General features: G+C 34.3%; 1 protein-coding gene across 21 annotated transcripts in view; it reads left to right on the top strand.

The window, feature by feature from the left end:
* AHI1 (Abelson helper integration site 1) overlaps positions 1–16,696 on the top strand; it is a 188,393-nt gene that overhangs the window by 4,890 nt on the left and 166,807 nt on the right. For all 21 annotated transcript variants that reach the window (XR_004422643.1, XR_004422644.1, XR_004422645.1 and 18 more), the window contains 2 exons: positions 6,979–7,499; positions 10,751–10,932. Coding sequence is in view for 12 of the 21 variants with exons in the window: in XM_033102471.1 (XP_032958362.1) it covers positions 6,979–7,499; positions 10,751–10,932 (703 nt within the window). In the remaining 9 variants the exon portion in view is untranslated. The remainder of the gene's footprint in view (positions 1–6,978; positions 7,500–10,750; positions 10,933–16,696) is intronic.

Raw genomic sequence — 16,696 nt, 5'->3', positions numbered from 1 at the left:
GCACAAGCAGCTACCAACCTTGGACAGCTTTATAGGCCCTATTACGGGCCAGGCAAAGGCAGTGGCTGACCTCAGTCTGCACCACAGCTCCTCCCAAAAGGCCTTGGAACCAACACTCTTGGTGGTTGGCTTTAGACAACAACAGAGCACCATCTAGATAGCCCACCCAAAGGGTCAGCCCCCTCTGTGGTTGTAGCCAGTCTTCACAACCAGGCAGCCTCAGGGTCATCCCTACCCACTGGTCTGCCAACAGCAGTCAAGTCTCAACTACAACAGAAAGCATACACAAGGGACACTCCTGGAGCACCTGGCTCAGGTGACCGGGGATACTGCACAGCTGGGCAACACAGGACACCTACTATATAAGGGCACCCTGCTAAGACTGGGAGAAGTAGCAGATTTACCTAATACATAGGAAAAAACAGAGGAAGCCAAAATGAAGGGACAAAGAAACATGTCTCAAATTAAAGAACAGGAGAAAACCCCAGAAAAAGAACTAAATGAAATAGAGGCAAGCAATCTATCATATACAGAGTTCAAAACAGTGGTTATACACAATGTGATACATAGATGATGTATTACAGAATAGTACACTTGAAACCTGTGTAACTTTACTAACCATTGTCACTACAATAAACTTTAAATAAAAAACAAAACAAAACAAAAAAAAACACTGGTTATAAGGATGCTCAACGAAATTAAGGAAAGAATAGATCAACTCAGTGAAAACTTCAACAAAGTTATAGTAAACATAAAAGGACACATAGAAACCATAAAAAAGAACCAATTAGAAGTGACGAATACAATAACTGAAATGAAGAATACACTAGAAGGAATCAACAGTAGATGAAACACGATTGAATCAGTGACTTGGAAGACTAACATAAAGCACCCAAACAGAACAGCAAAAAGAATTTAAGAAATGAGGATAGTTTAAGGGACCTCTGGCACACCATCAGGCCTACCAACATTTACATCATAGGATACCAGCAGGAGAAGAGAGAGAGCAAAAGATTGAAAACCTATTTGAAGAAATGATGACTGAAAACTTCCCCAACCTGGCAAAGGAAGTAGACACACAAGTCCAGGAAATGCAGAGTCCCAAACAAGATGAACACAAAGAGGCCCACACCAAGACACATCATCATTAAAATGTCAAAGGTTAAAGACAGAGAAAGAATCTTAAGAGCAGCAGGAGAAAAGCAGTTAGTTACTTACAAGGGAGCTCCCATAAGACTGTCAGCTGATTTCTCAACAGAAACTGCAGGCCAGAAGGGATTGGCAGGAAATATTCAAAGTGATGAAAAGCAGGTACCTAAAACCAAGACTACTTACCAGCAAGGCTGTCATTTATAATTGAAGGTGAGATAAAGAGCTTCCCAGACAAGAAAAAGCTAAAGGAGTTCATCACCACCAAACCAGTATTACAAGGGACGTAAGAGGGATTTCTTTAAGATTAAAAAAAAAAAGGTCAAAAATACGAATAATAAAATGACACTAACTACACCTCTATCAATTACTTCAGATTTAAATGGATTAAATGCTCCAGTCAAAAGACAGAGCAGTTACCAGTGGACGCCAAAAGCTTTCTTCCCAAACTGCCAAGAATTATACAGGCCATAAATGAGATGGGAATACTTTTTAATTTAAGGTTGGAGGTGTACGGATGGAACAAGGAACGAGATTTGCCTAGACCTTTGTTGTATCTTCGGGATATTTTTATTTTATTGAGGCTTAAACTACAAAATTCGGTGTATTCAAATTTGATCATGGTGAATCTACTTCAAAAGGAAAAAAAAATCCAACTTTATGAATGTTAAATGGAAGTTTGCCTTTTTGATCTAGTTTCCCGTGGAGTAGTTTATGAAATATGCTCCATAAGATGTACATTTTTTTCATCGTAACAAATTATAAACAATTTAACCATGTTTCCCCAAAAATAAGACGTAGCCGGACCATCAGCTCTAATGTGTGTTTTGGAGCAAAAATTTATATTTTATTATATTATATTATATTGTATTATATTACATTATATTATATTAAATTATATTACATTATATTACATTATTATTATATTATATTACATTATATTATATTGTATTATATTATATTACATTAGACCCAGTCTTATATTAAAATAAGACCGGGTCTTGTATTAATTTTTGCTCCAAAAGACGCATTACAGCTGATGGTCCGAATAGGTCTTATTTTCGGAGAAACAAAGTATTAACGTGCTACATTTTAATTAATTTTATTCTAGCTATTTTTAAAGAGAAAGCTAGAAATTGAACATTTTGTATATGATATGTTTCCATCTTCCTTCCCTTTCCTCCTCTCACTCCCTATTTAATTTTCATTTGTCATTAAGTTTTTGGATTTGCCAGTGACCTGCTATAGATCATGAACCATGTCAGAGAATAAAGCTGGTGATTGTACCAGTCTTAAATTATTCGTGATTCAATAAAATTGATGATTATTTAAAAAAAGAGACTTAGAGTAGCCAAATGGATAAGAAATCAAGACCCATACATATACTATTTGTGAGAAACCCATTCAGATCAAAAGATATACACAGACTGAAAGTACAGGGATAGAAAAAGATATTTCTTGCTAATGGCAAGGAAAAAAATAGTTGAGGTATCAATACTTATATCAGACAAAATAGAACTTAAAACATATATAATAATAGACAAAGAAGGACCCAGCAATTCCATTACTGGGTATTTGTCCAAAGAAACCTAAACCACTAATATGAAAAGACATATGCATCCTTATGTTCATTGTAGCATTATTTACGATAGCCAAGATATGGAAGCTACCTAAGTGCCAATCAATAGACAATTATATATACATATATATACAATGGAATATTACTCGGCCATAAAAAATAATGAAATCTTAACCATTTGAGACCACATGGATGGACGTGGAGGGTATTAAGTCAGACAGAGAAAGACAAATACCATGGTTTCAATTCTATGTGGAATCTTAAGAAAAAAGGAACACACAAGAGACAAACAGACTCAGACAAAGACAACAACCAGATTAGGGGAGGAGCTTGGGGGCTGGGTGAAAAAGGTGAAGAGATTAAGAAGTACAAATTGGTAGTTACATGTCCCGACCCGCGGGACACTACACGAGGGACCCCGAAGCACCTAGAAGGGAGGAAAATGGGAGACACAAAGACCGGAGACAAGACAGGAGTTCTGATCAAGTCTCTCTTTATTGCAGCTCAATCATGGGTTATATACATTTTTGTGCTGGGTGGAGGGGCATTAACATAAGCAGGGTTGCCGCAGGCTGATGGTCTTAAGCCATCTGGACATACCCTACAGAATGTGGGTGTTACCTAAAGACCCAAGTAACTTCCTCTATCTCATGCTTCTCAGTCATGTGATGGTGCCTTACAGGCACCCGCCCTCTACAGTTACAAAATAGTCCCAGGGATGCAAAGTACAGCATAGGGAATGAAGTCATTAATATTAAAATAACTATGTATAGTAATAACTATGTTATAGTTATAATAACCAAGTTGGTACTAGACCTACGGGAGGATCACTTTGTAAATTATATAAATGTCTAACCACTAAGCTGTACACCTGAAACTAATGTAAAGTAATATTGAATGTCAATTGTAATTGGAAAAAAATATATGTTGAGGCATGTATAATAAGACACTTGTCTTTATAAAAATAAGCTTTGACTGAACGGCACCCTCCACAACTAAGATTGAAAGGACAACAACTTGACTTGGAAAAAAGGCCTGGAAGTACACACTGTTGCCCAATAAAAGTCCTGTTCCCCTTCCCCAGCAAAATCTTTAAAAAAAAAAAAAAAAAAAAAAGCTTTGAAAATAAAATAAGAATGCCTGAAAAGACCTGAAACTCATACATTTGGGAATGCAAAATCGCATAGCCACTTTGGGAAGCAATTTGACAGTTATTTAAGGAGTCAAATATCAGTTTTTACCATGTAGCACAGCATTTCCACTTGGGGGTATTTGCTTAAGAGAAATGAAACCATATAACAGTGCAAAACTGAAAATAACTCAAATGTCTATTAATTGTTGTGCAGTTCTGCTCAGCTATAGAAAGGAATAAACTACATGGAACAATATGGGTGAATCTCAAAGCTTTATGCTGAGTAAACGAAACCAGACACAAAAGGCTGTATATACTGGATGATTCTGTTTATATGAAATTGTAGACAACACAAAACTATAATGATAGAAAGCTGTTCAGTGTTTAAGTGAGACCAAGGCTTGAGGGGTGGGGGTGAGTAGGGATTGACTTTGTAAAAGAACACGTGGGGTGGTGGAAATGTTTAACATGATTATGGTGGTGGTCACACGTCTTTATACATTTGCCAAATCCATTACATTTGCCCAAATCCATACACTTAAAATTGGTTAATTTTATTTTATGGAAGTTATATCAATATAGCTGATTTTAAAAACATACAAACTAAGCCAGAATCCTAAATGATGCACAGAAGGTAAAGATAAAAGGATGGGCAAAGGTATAATAGAACATGAACAAATGTATTTGGGACACTTCTAAATTCACTCATAATCTAATCCGTAAAATAGACTATTTTTGTGGTAGCACAACAAAACTAGAAATTTGTAACAAAAGTTTAAAATTTATAAACTACTTGGAAATTTTTAAACTATCCCATAAAATTGTTATCAAGAAATAGAAAATCAGAACTCCAAAAAGAGGGTCTTTTAAAAAGTAATGAAAATAGCAGTACAATGCTACAGAACATATGGGATGCTACCAAAGATACTTTGGGAATTACATTTATTGCAGTGGTTTTAAAAAAAATTGAATAAAGCCAAAGTAGGTGAATAACGAATATAAAGTCATTATAAAATTTAAATGTTACTAAAAGGTTGACAGATTAGTGGAAGAGAGTAAGTAAACTGAGCTTCATCTGATTAGCTTTCCAAGTGTTTCATTTTTAAAATCTTTTCTTCTAGAACATAATGTTTTTTTCTGTTTCTAATTTTTGTCTATTTTTTTCCAATTATTTCCTTTAGGAGTTTCCTCACAATTTGTATAATACTGCCGGTACATTTCTGGTACTCACTGAGAAAGTAGAAAGAAAAATTTACATATGCCCCCTTTTAATATAATAGAAATTCAAGGTTATTAGGTATGACTTTATTCATAGAAAGAAGACAAAAATAAATTTCCAAAAAAGTTAGCTATGATTTTCCTCAAATGAGGCAACCAGGGTTGAGCTTTGGATCTTCTTTTTGTCTGTATTTTCTGGGTTTTTTTGTATTTATTTTTTTTCTTAATTGTTTTAAATGAAGCATATATTGCTTCTGCAAATAGAACTTGTGAAAATAAACCTTTTTTTAAAAAAAGGAGATTATTAGATTTGATTAAGGAAGAGTGTTTTGGAGGATAGAGCTTTATAATTTATCCTTGAAGAATAGATCAAATTTGAAAATATATTTTAGGTAAGCTAAAGAGTCTTGGAGGTGGTAAAATATTAGATACATCTTGGGATACGAGGTTTTTTTTAGCATTTTCTCATCTTTTCACATACATTCGATATTTTCTAACTATTTTTAAACAAAGATTTTTCAAAACTTGAACTTCAGTTTTTATTGGTAAACTTACCCATTTTTGGGAGAATTCTTCATTTTGATATTGGCTTCCATCTTGTAGCACTTTGGTTTTATCCATTCTCTCTTTCCACACATATCTGAAACTTTTGTCACTCAAAATTTTAATTTTAGCATCTGCAGTTTTGTTGTTTTTTCCCCCACCCAATATGCTTTGCAATTCTCTTTATTGATGTTAATCCCACTTATATTAAATTCTTAATTTTGTTTATGCTATTCACTTTCCTTCATTGTTAATATTTCTGTTTTATTGGATTTGGCGGCTTTTAACTTCATTGTGCTACTTTCCTTCAGTGTTTGTTAGTTTGTAGTTGTTTGCCTAGTCATCTTTATTTTTGAGACTCACTCTCTCCTACCTGTCGGTTGTGTTCCACATAGTCTGCTTCTCCTGTTGGTGAAGATTGTACCTACCAGAAACACTGTGCTGTATCTCTCTATACTCAGCTGTTTTGTCATCTGAGTGAAGGTCACCATCTAATAGAGATGGAGATGGCGGACAGAGCTATCCCTCCCAACTCCTCCATTGGTCATCCTCAGGTTTATCCCCTCCTCCTCTTTGTATTTCTTAACTCTGAGCTTATGGCTTCTCCAGTAATACTGTTTTCTCTGGAGAAGCCTTTTCCTATGGGCTGTGGTTTTCTCTGGTTGTTTCTTAATAGGTCTAATTCTGCTTATTTTTATCGTGGAATTTCTCAAAATATTTATTTTATTGCTAGTAATATTCCTTTTTAAGTTCTAGCTGTTTTTCTATTAAAATATCTCTTATTTTAAATAATTTTAATTGGAAAAAGAGTTACAGGGGTATGCTTGATCTGTCATTTGATTTAACTTGATAATATTTAATACTTAGCAGTATTTTCAGTGATACGTTTGGACTAATTGCAGGGTGATCCTAGAACTATAGATTTGGTTTTAGAGTGTAATTATGAAACAGAATAAATGACCTGTGTGTGTTTTCTATTGGGGAACCCAAAGTGCTTTAGCTCAGTGGTTCTTTTACCAATTTCTCAAATATCTCTTAATTCGAGTATGGATCATTCTGCCACAGAGCAAAATAGCATTTAAGATTTGAGCAATTAACTTCTTAAAAGTCATTACGTACCTTTTCACACGTTGCTTAACTTATTTTATCTGAAGTTGCTCTCAGAGATTACTAATCTAACGCTGGGAGAATAAACTAGGAGAGTGTTAATCAGATGGTCTAGAATGTCACTGTGTTCAAGTAAAAAAATGAAGTAATCTTGCCAGTATTACACATTGTTGAACACTAACCAATGTGCTTTGACTTTATATAACCAAACTATGCTTAGCTGAACTTTGTTATTGTCTTCTTTTTCTAGCTTGACACTGTTAGAAGCAATCTTCAGAAAATTGAGGAAACTAAAAGTGAAGTAGTTGCTGCTAACACTAAAAACCCAGAGAAGAGATTGCCAGTCTCTAAAAGCAAACCAAGCAATTCACAGTCAACAGCTGAAAATCCAGATGGTGACATAAGTGTAGAGAAAGACAAACAAGAAAAGGAAAATAAGAAGGTTAAAAAGATAGTGTGCCAAGAAATGGAACTGGAAACTCCTGGGAAGAAGGTGGAGAAGGCACAGCCAGGTGTTCATCAGAAAAATGAGATGGCAAGCAAAGAAAAAGAAAATAATAATTTAGATGAGGAAGAAGTACTGAAGCAAGTATACCACTCCCAGGTAGCTGAAGAAATGGCAAAGGAGATTAAGAAGAAAATAAGAAAGAAGCTCAAAGAACAGTTGACTTACTTTTCCTCAGATACTTCCTTGCATGATGACAAATTGAGCATTGAAAAAAGGAAAAAGAAAAAAAAGAAAGTTCCAATCCTGTCTAACGCTGAAACAAGGTACTTTATATTGATAAATGTAAAATGTTCTCTTAAAAAAACATTCTACGATTTTTACCTTTTTTGAGTGATATCTGTAATTTCACAAAGAAAATTCTTAGACTTTCATTTGGACACATTGCCAGTACAATAATAACAGCTAACCTTCCCATAGCACCATACTATGTGCCAAATGCTTTACAAAAATTAACTTTTTATTCCTTATTAACAACGCTGTGAGGAATGGTAATGTTATTTTTTGTAGATGAAGAAACTAAAGGGTTTATATCAGAACCAGTAAGAAGCTGAGCCAAAACCTTGGCCATCTTGCTCCAAAGTCTCTACCCATAACTATTCACTTAACATCTGCTTTTTAAATAATAGAGACCTAATTACTCCCCTATTTTTTGAGTTATAAATGCCTGTTTATATATGTGAATACAGCATTTTTCCCTTATTATACCAATAACGTTTGCTTATTGTAGAACTTACAAACCCAAAGATAAAAGCAATCCAATCAATGAAAGATAATCGCTCAGCAATTTGGTTTTTAGTAGTTTTCTGTTTATGATGCCTTTATTTATGTATGTATGTATTTATATATTTAGATAGATAGATATGCTTGCTTGCATATACAATGTGAGTTTCTGAGCATATTCATACGTATATATCTCTGCTTAGAGATATATGAAAATGAAACTAAAAATGTCCTTTAACTACCATAATTTGTTTTTTATAATCCATATTTAGGTAAACAACTTGAAGTGGGGACATTCTATATTTGACTATCACCTGGCATATGCGGGCAGTTTTCCCTAATGTCCTCATCTAAAAATAATTCCCCTTATTAAAAGCTAGACAGTGATAACAGAGGGCAAATGAGTGGCTATAGGGGCATATATGCTATGATCAGAAAATATGGTGAATGTTGAAATAAAAAAAAACTTATTGCTATTAATCCCCCTCAAAAATATTCCCCCTCGCTTCAATCACACTCATCCCATTGTTCTTGCCACTTTCTGAAGCAGTTCTGGAAATCCTCTTTCATGTGTGTCTTTAGTTGAGCTGTCGTGGCTGTCTTGATGTCCTGAATTGATTCAAAACATTTACCTTTCATGGTCAATTTGACTTTGGGGAAGAGCCAGAAGTTGCATGGTGACAGATCCGGTGAATAAGGTGGATGAGGACACACCATAATGTTTTTATTTGACAGAAATTGCAATGTATGACATAGAGCCTTTTCCATTGTGATCATAAAATACAGTGAATGTTGCTGCTGAGTGCCATCCAACAGAAAGGCAGGGATCTTCAATACAGGAACAGGCTTGTAGAAGAACCTTAGTAATAGTGTGTGACAAGTTTCAACTTGTTTGATGTAGTCAGTCATGTGTGAGCTACAGTTGGGAGAAGGTGTGTTTTATAGTGTGCCATAAATCATCCTCCATCATGACAATGCTCCATGTCACACATTGCTTCGTATATGGCAATTCCTGTCAAATAAAAACATTATGGTGTGTCCTCATCCACCTTATTCACTGGATCTGGCACCATGCTACTTCTGGCTCTTCCCCAAAGTCAAAATGATTCAGGACATTTTCAGGACATTGAGGCAGCCATGACAGCAAACTAAAGACACTCACGAAAGGATCTCCAGAACTGCTTCAGAAAGTGGCAAGAACTATGGTATAAATGTGTTCAAAGCGAGAGGGAGTATTTTGAGGGGGATTAATGGCAATGTGTCTTTTAATGTAATAAATATTTTTTATTTAAACATTCACCATATTGTTTGATCACACCTCATATTAGTATATTTGTTAGTTATCTGTTGTTGCATAAAAAAATTACACAATTTAGCGGCTTAAAACAGCAAACATTTATTGTCTCATAATTACTGTGGATCAGGAATCTGGGGGTGGCTTAGCCAGGTGCCTCTGATCAGGGTCTCACAGGCTAGAACTGGGATGTCAGCTGGGGCTGTAGTCATCTCAAGGCTTAGCTGGGGAGGATCTGCCAAGTGACATTGCTGTTGGAAGGCTTGGAAGATCAACTGTAAGCTCACTCATGTGGCTCTTGGGTCCTGACTGGCTTTTGGCCAGGGACATCAGTTGCTTGCCATATGGAGCTGTCCATGTGGGCTATTCACAACAGTGGGTAGTTGCTTCCCAGAGTGAGGAGAGAGAGACAGAGAGAGAGAGAGAAAGAGAGAGAAAAAGTCATAGTCTTTTTGGAACCTAATCTTGTTAGTGGCATCCATTACTTTTGTCACGGTCTGTATTAGAAGTGGGTTATTAGGTTCAGCTCCCAATCAAGGCAAGGGGGATTACATAAAGCAATGAATATTAGGAAGCAGGGATTACTGGGGGCCATCTTAGAGGCTCTTCACCACAGTATATTACAAATCCTCTACTCAAAGCTACCATATCTGTTATGAACTTGTAAGCTCATTAATTTTAATTAAAACCATGACTTATGTGACAGGGACACGCAAGTCTCTTTAAATAGTAGTATTTGATGAGACGGTGAAATAGCATGGCTTTCAAGAATGACCAATTTGAAGTATTTCTCTAATCTTTTTATTTCTCAATTTTTTTTTTTGAACTATGACTATATACTGGAAGTCAATTTTTGATTATTTAGATGCAGATATTTTACTTGTTAAATTAAAAGAAAAATTAATAGGTTGGCTTCTCAGTACAACTCAGTATGCTCCTGGGATGCTACCCCTTATGATTTATTAGTTCATGTGACGCACATTTTAACTTTAAAATTGACCTTCAGAAAATGTAGCGGCACAGCAGCCACTGAAAAACACAATTAATTTTACCTAATATTCAGAGGTTGAATATCTGAAGTCTCCTTGGAAACAGAACAACCTTAAAACACATTGTTTTATTTTAAGTAAAGTAATTTAGAAATTTGTTCATTGATCATTTACTAGGCAGCCGGGTGAGGATGCTTTGATTAATCCCGTGTAAAGACAGATCCATTGCACAAATACAATTACATTTTTACCTGGAGTTTAGAATTCAGTTTAATTTGCTTCATGGGCTATACAACTCATCACCAGCTTTAAAGTAATACCCACAATACATAGTTTGACAGCTTACCATTGTAGTGCAAAAGAAAACATGTATCGCCTAGCTGGAACTAGTATTGATTCTAGGATTATCCTTGCCTCTATTCACTGTTTACTTTGCTGCACCATGAATAATAATAATAGTAATAGTATAACAATAATATATTTATAACACCATGTACTTGGATATTTGCAGTACATTGCCCATCTCTGATGTCACAATTGAAGGTAAACAAAAGAAGGAATGTCCAGTTGGAACAGTTTCTTCAGATTCTCATCAAAACGATGAAATAACCTCAGTGAAACAAAACATAGAAGACAGCATGCAAGATGACACAACATCCAAACCAAAAAAAAAGAAAAAGAAGCCTAAAGCAGGTTTGTTACCTGTATTGAATGAAAAAATGTGTTCCTTGATAAGTATAACTTGATTCTATGCCTTTAACCCTTAAAACTAAAGAAAATCTAGTCCCAAAGGATATAATTGAAAAAAAAAATCCAATATAAAACATTTGCTACTTGTTCAACATTCATTTATTTGTTACTGAGTCTCTGTGATGTATTGGTATTACCTGACTTGTATCTAATTCCTGACTTAATTTAGCTCTGGAATGACAGTGACTTTGTAGTTGCTCTTGTAGTATAGAAGATTTCTTTCTTATCCCATTGAGTTTAGAGCCCCTAAATAATTTAAACTCCTAGTTATTGAAAGCTTTAAATGGTCAACAGTCAATAAACATATAAACATTTCAGATGTTAAGGCTGCATGCCTCTGTCAAGCATGGTGTCTTCCCAGTTTCTCAGCCTAATTCAGCTTGTCTTTCCTTCCCACTTTTCCTTTTCTCCTCTCGCTTTCAGTCCTCCTCTTTACTCATGTCTTTTTTCTTATTTTTCTTATTATTCGTGTCTTTTTCATACCTCTTACATCCTTTCTTTTTCCTTTTCAATTTCCATTTAATTGGCCCAAAATTGGAACTAATATAGGGAATTTACAATTTTTGGTACTTATTCATTGGATTATAAAATTGATGTTTTGTGATTACTGTAATTAAATTTTTAAAAACTTGTTGAAGTATATACACATAGAAAAGTGTACATATATATTACATAATGAATTTTCACAAACTGAACATGCCCATATAATCATCATCCAGCTCAAGAAACAGAATATATCATTAGCACCCAGAAACCCCCTCAAGTCCCCTTCTAGTTCGTTGCTCTTCAAGAGTAAACACTATCTTGACATCTAACACAGTTTACTTTTGCCTGCTTTTCTACTTTAATATAAATAGAATCATAAATATTGTGTTCTTTTGTTTCTGACTTTTTTCACTCAAAATTATTTTTGTGAGATATATACTCTTGTTGCATGCAGTTGAGCTTATTCATTATCAGTTCTGTTTTTGTACTGTATAGATATCCATTATATAAATATACCACAATTAATTTACCGATTGTATTGATGGACATTTGAGTTGTTTCTAGTTTTAGGCGATTACAAATAAAGCTCTAATGAATAGTCACGTCTTTTGCCAAGTATATGTATACATTTCTCTTGGGCATATTTTTAGGAGTAGAGTTATAGATTATGGGTATAGATTATGTTATAGATTATGGGTATTCTTCACTTTCATGGGTACTTCCGGTTTTCCAGAATTGGTTTACCAATTGATACTAGCAGTATTTGAGACTTTCCGTGGCTCTGCATCTTCACTAACATTTACATTGTCAGTGATTTTTAGTCATTCTTAGGCATGTATATTTTATTTTGACTTTAATTTGATTTTTATAACTAGTGAAGTGAGCATCTTGTTCATGTTTATTAACTACTTGGATATCTTCATTTGTAAATTTGTTCAAGTCTTCAGTATATTTTTTTAAGAAATGGAGTTGTTTTTTTCTGATTAATTTGTGAGGCTATTTTGTATATATAGATATTAGTCTTAGATATAAATACATGTGCACACATGTATATTGCAAATATCCTTCCTCTCTGAGTTTTATTATTTTATTGGTATCATTTGAAAAATAGAATTTTTAAATTTTGTATAGCTCAATTTAGCCTTTTTTCTTGTCTTTGATGGTAAGTACTTTCTGTGACTTAAGAAACCTCCCAAGTCCTGCAGTTGTTTTGTATATATTGTTTTCTCAAAGTTTTTTGTTTTACTTTTCACAGTTAGCTCTGCAGTTCATCTGGAACTGATTTTTGTGTATAGTGAGAAGTAGTGATCAAGACCCATTTTTTCCCCCATGTGAATTTATAATTGATCTCGTACCGTTTACTAAAGAGAGCATCCTTTTCCCTCTATTGCGGTGTCACTTTTATCATAAATAACATGAGAATGTAATTGCATCAGTTTCTGTAGTCTGTTCTGTTACATTAGACTGTTTGCACCAACACCACCATGTTTCAATTACTATGGCTTTATAATAGATCTTGGTATTTAGTAGTGTAAGTACTCCAACATTTTTCTTCTTCAGCATTGCCTGGGATATTCTTTACCCTTTTCATTTCCATATGAATTTTAGAAGCAGCTTTTCAATTCTCTCTCCTTCCCTTCCCCCACCCATGATTTTGATCCACATTGGGTGAATCTAAAGAGAATCACAATTTAACAACTCTCTAAATAGACTTGATATCTTTACAGGGTATTGCTTCTTGCCATTCGTGAAATTGGTGTGCACCACCACTTATTTACATCTTTACTTTATTTTGATAATATTTCAGCAGTCTCTTTAGATTTATTTCTGGATATTTGATGTCTCTTAATGTTACTATAAATGGCATTTAAAAAATTGTTTTCTATTTGTGTGTCACTGGTATATGTATGTAGAAATGTAATTGATTTAAAAGTTGTTGACATTGTATCCAGTTTCTTGCTAAATCCATTTATTATTACTAAGAATTTATCTATAGATTGTTTTGAATTTTGTACATACACAGTCCTATCATCTGTTAATGATAGTTTTTTAATCATGAATAAATACTGAATTTGATCATGTACTTTTTCTGTATCTATCAATATGATTATATAAATTTTCACCCTTTTTTCTATTAATGTGTTTAATTGTTATTCATATATTAAACCATCTTTTTTGTTCTTGGCAGGGGTAGGAGACCCACTTGGTTGTGATATATTATCACTCTCTTTGCTTACTCTGGATTGAATTTGCTGATACTTTGTTTAGGATTCTTATCTCTGTTGTCATGTGAGAGATTGGCTTATACTTTCTCTTTCTTGAAATACCCAGAGTTTTTGATATCAAGGTTTTGGTGTTCTCAAAAATAGTTCAGAAATATTTCATTTCTTTCATTTCCTTGGAAGTATTGTGTAAATTGCTGTTATTTCTTCCTTAAATGTTTGGAGGAATTTATTAATGAAGCCTTTGAGGCTGAGATTTTATTTTCAGGAAGAATTTTAAATCAGATTTAGGTTTTTAATAAGTATTATACTCTTCATATTTTATTTCTTTTGTCAGCTTTGATAGACTGTATTTTTGGAGGAATTTGTCCATGTAATCCAAATTTTAAAATTTTGTATGTATACATCTGAAAAGGGTGCCCCTTGATATTGGTACTTTGTTTTCTCTCAGTTTCTTGATCAGTGTAAGGGTTTTCAATTTATGAATCTTTTCAAAGAACCGAACTTTTTAGCTTTGATTTTATGTATTGTACATTGTGTATTGTTTTAGTTATTTATTCTATCTATATTATTTCCTTCTTTCTCTTTTTTTTGGGTTTGATTTGCTGTTTATTTTTAGCTCTATAAGATGGATTTTATAAGATTTCAGTCTTTATATTCATTTAAGAGTTTAAATTTCCATTCAAGTACTACTATAGCTGCATCCCACAAATTTTTGAATGCCAAATCTTCATTATCATTCAATAAAAATATGTTTTGATTTCCATTTTAATTTCTTCTTTGATCATGCCTTACTTAGAAGTATATTATTTAGTCTCAGGCAGTAGTTGATTTTTTTAGTTATCTTTTTGTTGTGGTTTCTATCTGCCATCGTTGTTAGAGAACATACTGTGAATTTTAGTGTTTTGAATTTATTGAGGCTTTTTTTATGACCAGCTTATGGTCAACCTGGCAAATATTCCATGTGCATCTGAAAAGAATGTGAATTCTGATGTCATTGTGTGCAGTGTCCTATATACGTAAGTTAGATTAAGTTTATTGTGTTTAGCTCATCTTACTGATTTTTTTGGCCTGCTTATTCTGTCAGCTACTGAGACAGACGGGTATTAAAATCCTCACTATGATTTTGGGTTTCTCTGTTTTCTTTTATTTCTGTTATTTTTTCTTGTTGTATTTTGAAGCTATGTTACTCAACATATGCATGTTTAGGATTATTATACCTTGCTGTCAAATTGACACTTTTATCATTGTCTTAGTCTGTTCAGGCTGCTATAACACAATACCAGAGACTGGATAGCTTAAACAAAAAACATTTATTTCTCACAGTTCTGGAGGCTGGAAAGTCCAAGATCAGGCACCCACAGATTTAGTGTCTGGTGAGGGCCCGCTTCCTGTTGCAGACTGGTGTCTTCTCACTGTAACCTCACATGGTGGAAGGGGCAAGGAAACTCTCGGGGTCTCTTATATAAGGACACTAATCCCATTCATGAGGATGCCACCCTCATGACCTAATCAGCTCCCAAAAGTCCCACCTCTTAATACTATCTTAATACTATCACATTGGAGGCTAGGATTTCAACATATGAATTTTGCAGGGCACAGCATTCAGGCTATACTAATCATTATATAGCACTCTTCTTTATCTCTAATAATTCATTTTCCCTTGAAGTCTATTTGCGATATGAGTTTGTATAGGTAAAATAAGCACTCCAAAAACTCCAGTAAGATGAGCTGAACACAGTAAACTTGATCTGACATACATGCATGCATGCATACATACATATATACATTGTTTCCCATTCTCATGTCTCCGTCAACACCCACAGTACAGCTCTAGTTGGCTCCAACCTAGTGGGGGAGGGGTAGCCTTCAAACCTGTGCTTGGTCCATGGACCCCAAGTCTAGGCAGGGCTTGCCAGTACTCCATTCCTCCCCCACCCCACACCCTAGGCTCCCTACCTGTGTCTTCTTTGCACGCCCTTTGCTTGGGCCACAGTGTGTCCGCATTGCTTTCCTTTTTACCTTCACCTGTTTTCTTCTCACCTTAACACATGTGGATCTCAGCTCCCATGCTGTAAGCTCCTTGGAGGCAGGCCCTCAATAAATGTGAAGTGCTGCTGCTGCCCACCATGCAAAGAAACAAAAATACTTATTGTTTTTAAATTTTCTGTGTCCTTATATTTATCATCTCACTGTTTTCTATATGATCCACCTGTTTTATGTTCCTTTTTCTCCTTGTCTTCTTTTGAATTATCCAAGTTATTTTATCTTCTCCCTTCAGTAGCTTGTTATTTATACATTCTTTTAAATTTTTTAGTCATTACCCTGGAGAACATAAAGTTTATTCTTGACTTATTGTAATCTAATACAAATTAATTCCCTAACGAAATACACTTTCCAGTGCTGGAAGAACATTAGAATAATTTAATTCCACTTTAATTCTGTCAGGTGTTTTTTCTGCATATAATCCTCTCCTGACTTATGTATTTTAGTTGTACATATATTTTAACTTTCACAGATGTTACAGTTACTACTTTGTACAGCTGGCATTAATATATATTCACCCCAAAGTTTACTATTTCTTAATGAATTTCCATTTTTCATCTTCTTGAAGAACTGTTTAGTGTTTCTCTTTGTATAGGCCTGCTAGGTTTTGTTATGTTAAAATGCTTTTACTTTCCCTTCATTTTTAAAGCTTATTTTCTGGTATGGAATTTTAATTTTTAGGTTATTTTCTTTTAGTACTTTAAGGAAATCATACAGTTGCCTTTTGGCTTCCATAATTTCTGTCCCCAGCATCAGTCTTATCTCTGTTTCTTTGAAGTGATTTTGTCTTTTTTGGTCTGTGGCTGCTCTTTATATTATTTTTATGTCTCTGATTTCAGTGTTTCATCATAGTATGCCTACATTTGGTTTTGTTAAAATCTACCCTGCTTAGAGCTTACTGGTTGATATTATATAATATATCAGCCATTAAAAATTCTTGGCCATTTTTTTTT

The sequence above is a fragment of the Rhinolophus ferrumequinum genome, chromosome 3 (genome assembly GCF_004115265.2).
Source record: "Rhinolophus ferrumequinum isolate MPI-CBG mRhiFer1 chromosome 3, mRhiFer1_v1.p, whole genome shotgun sequence".
Lineage (NCBI taxonomy): Eukaryota > Metazoa > Chordata > Mammalia > Chiroptera > Rhinolophidae > Rhinolophus > Rhinolophus ferrumequinum.
This window is presented reverse-complemented; position numbering and strand designations above follow the sequence as displayed.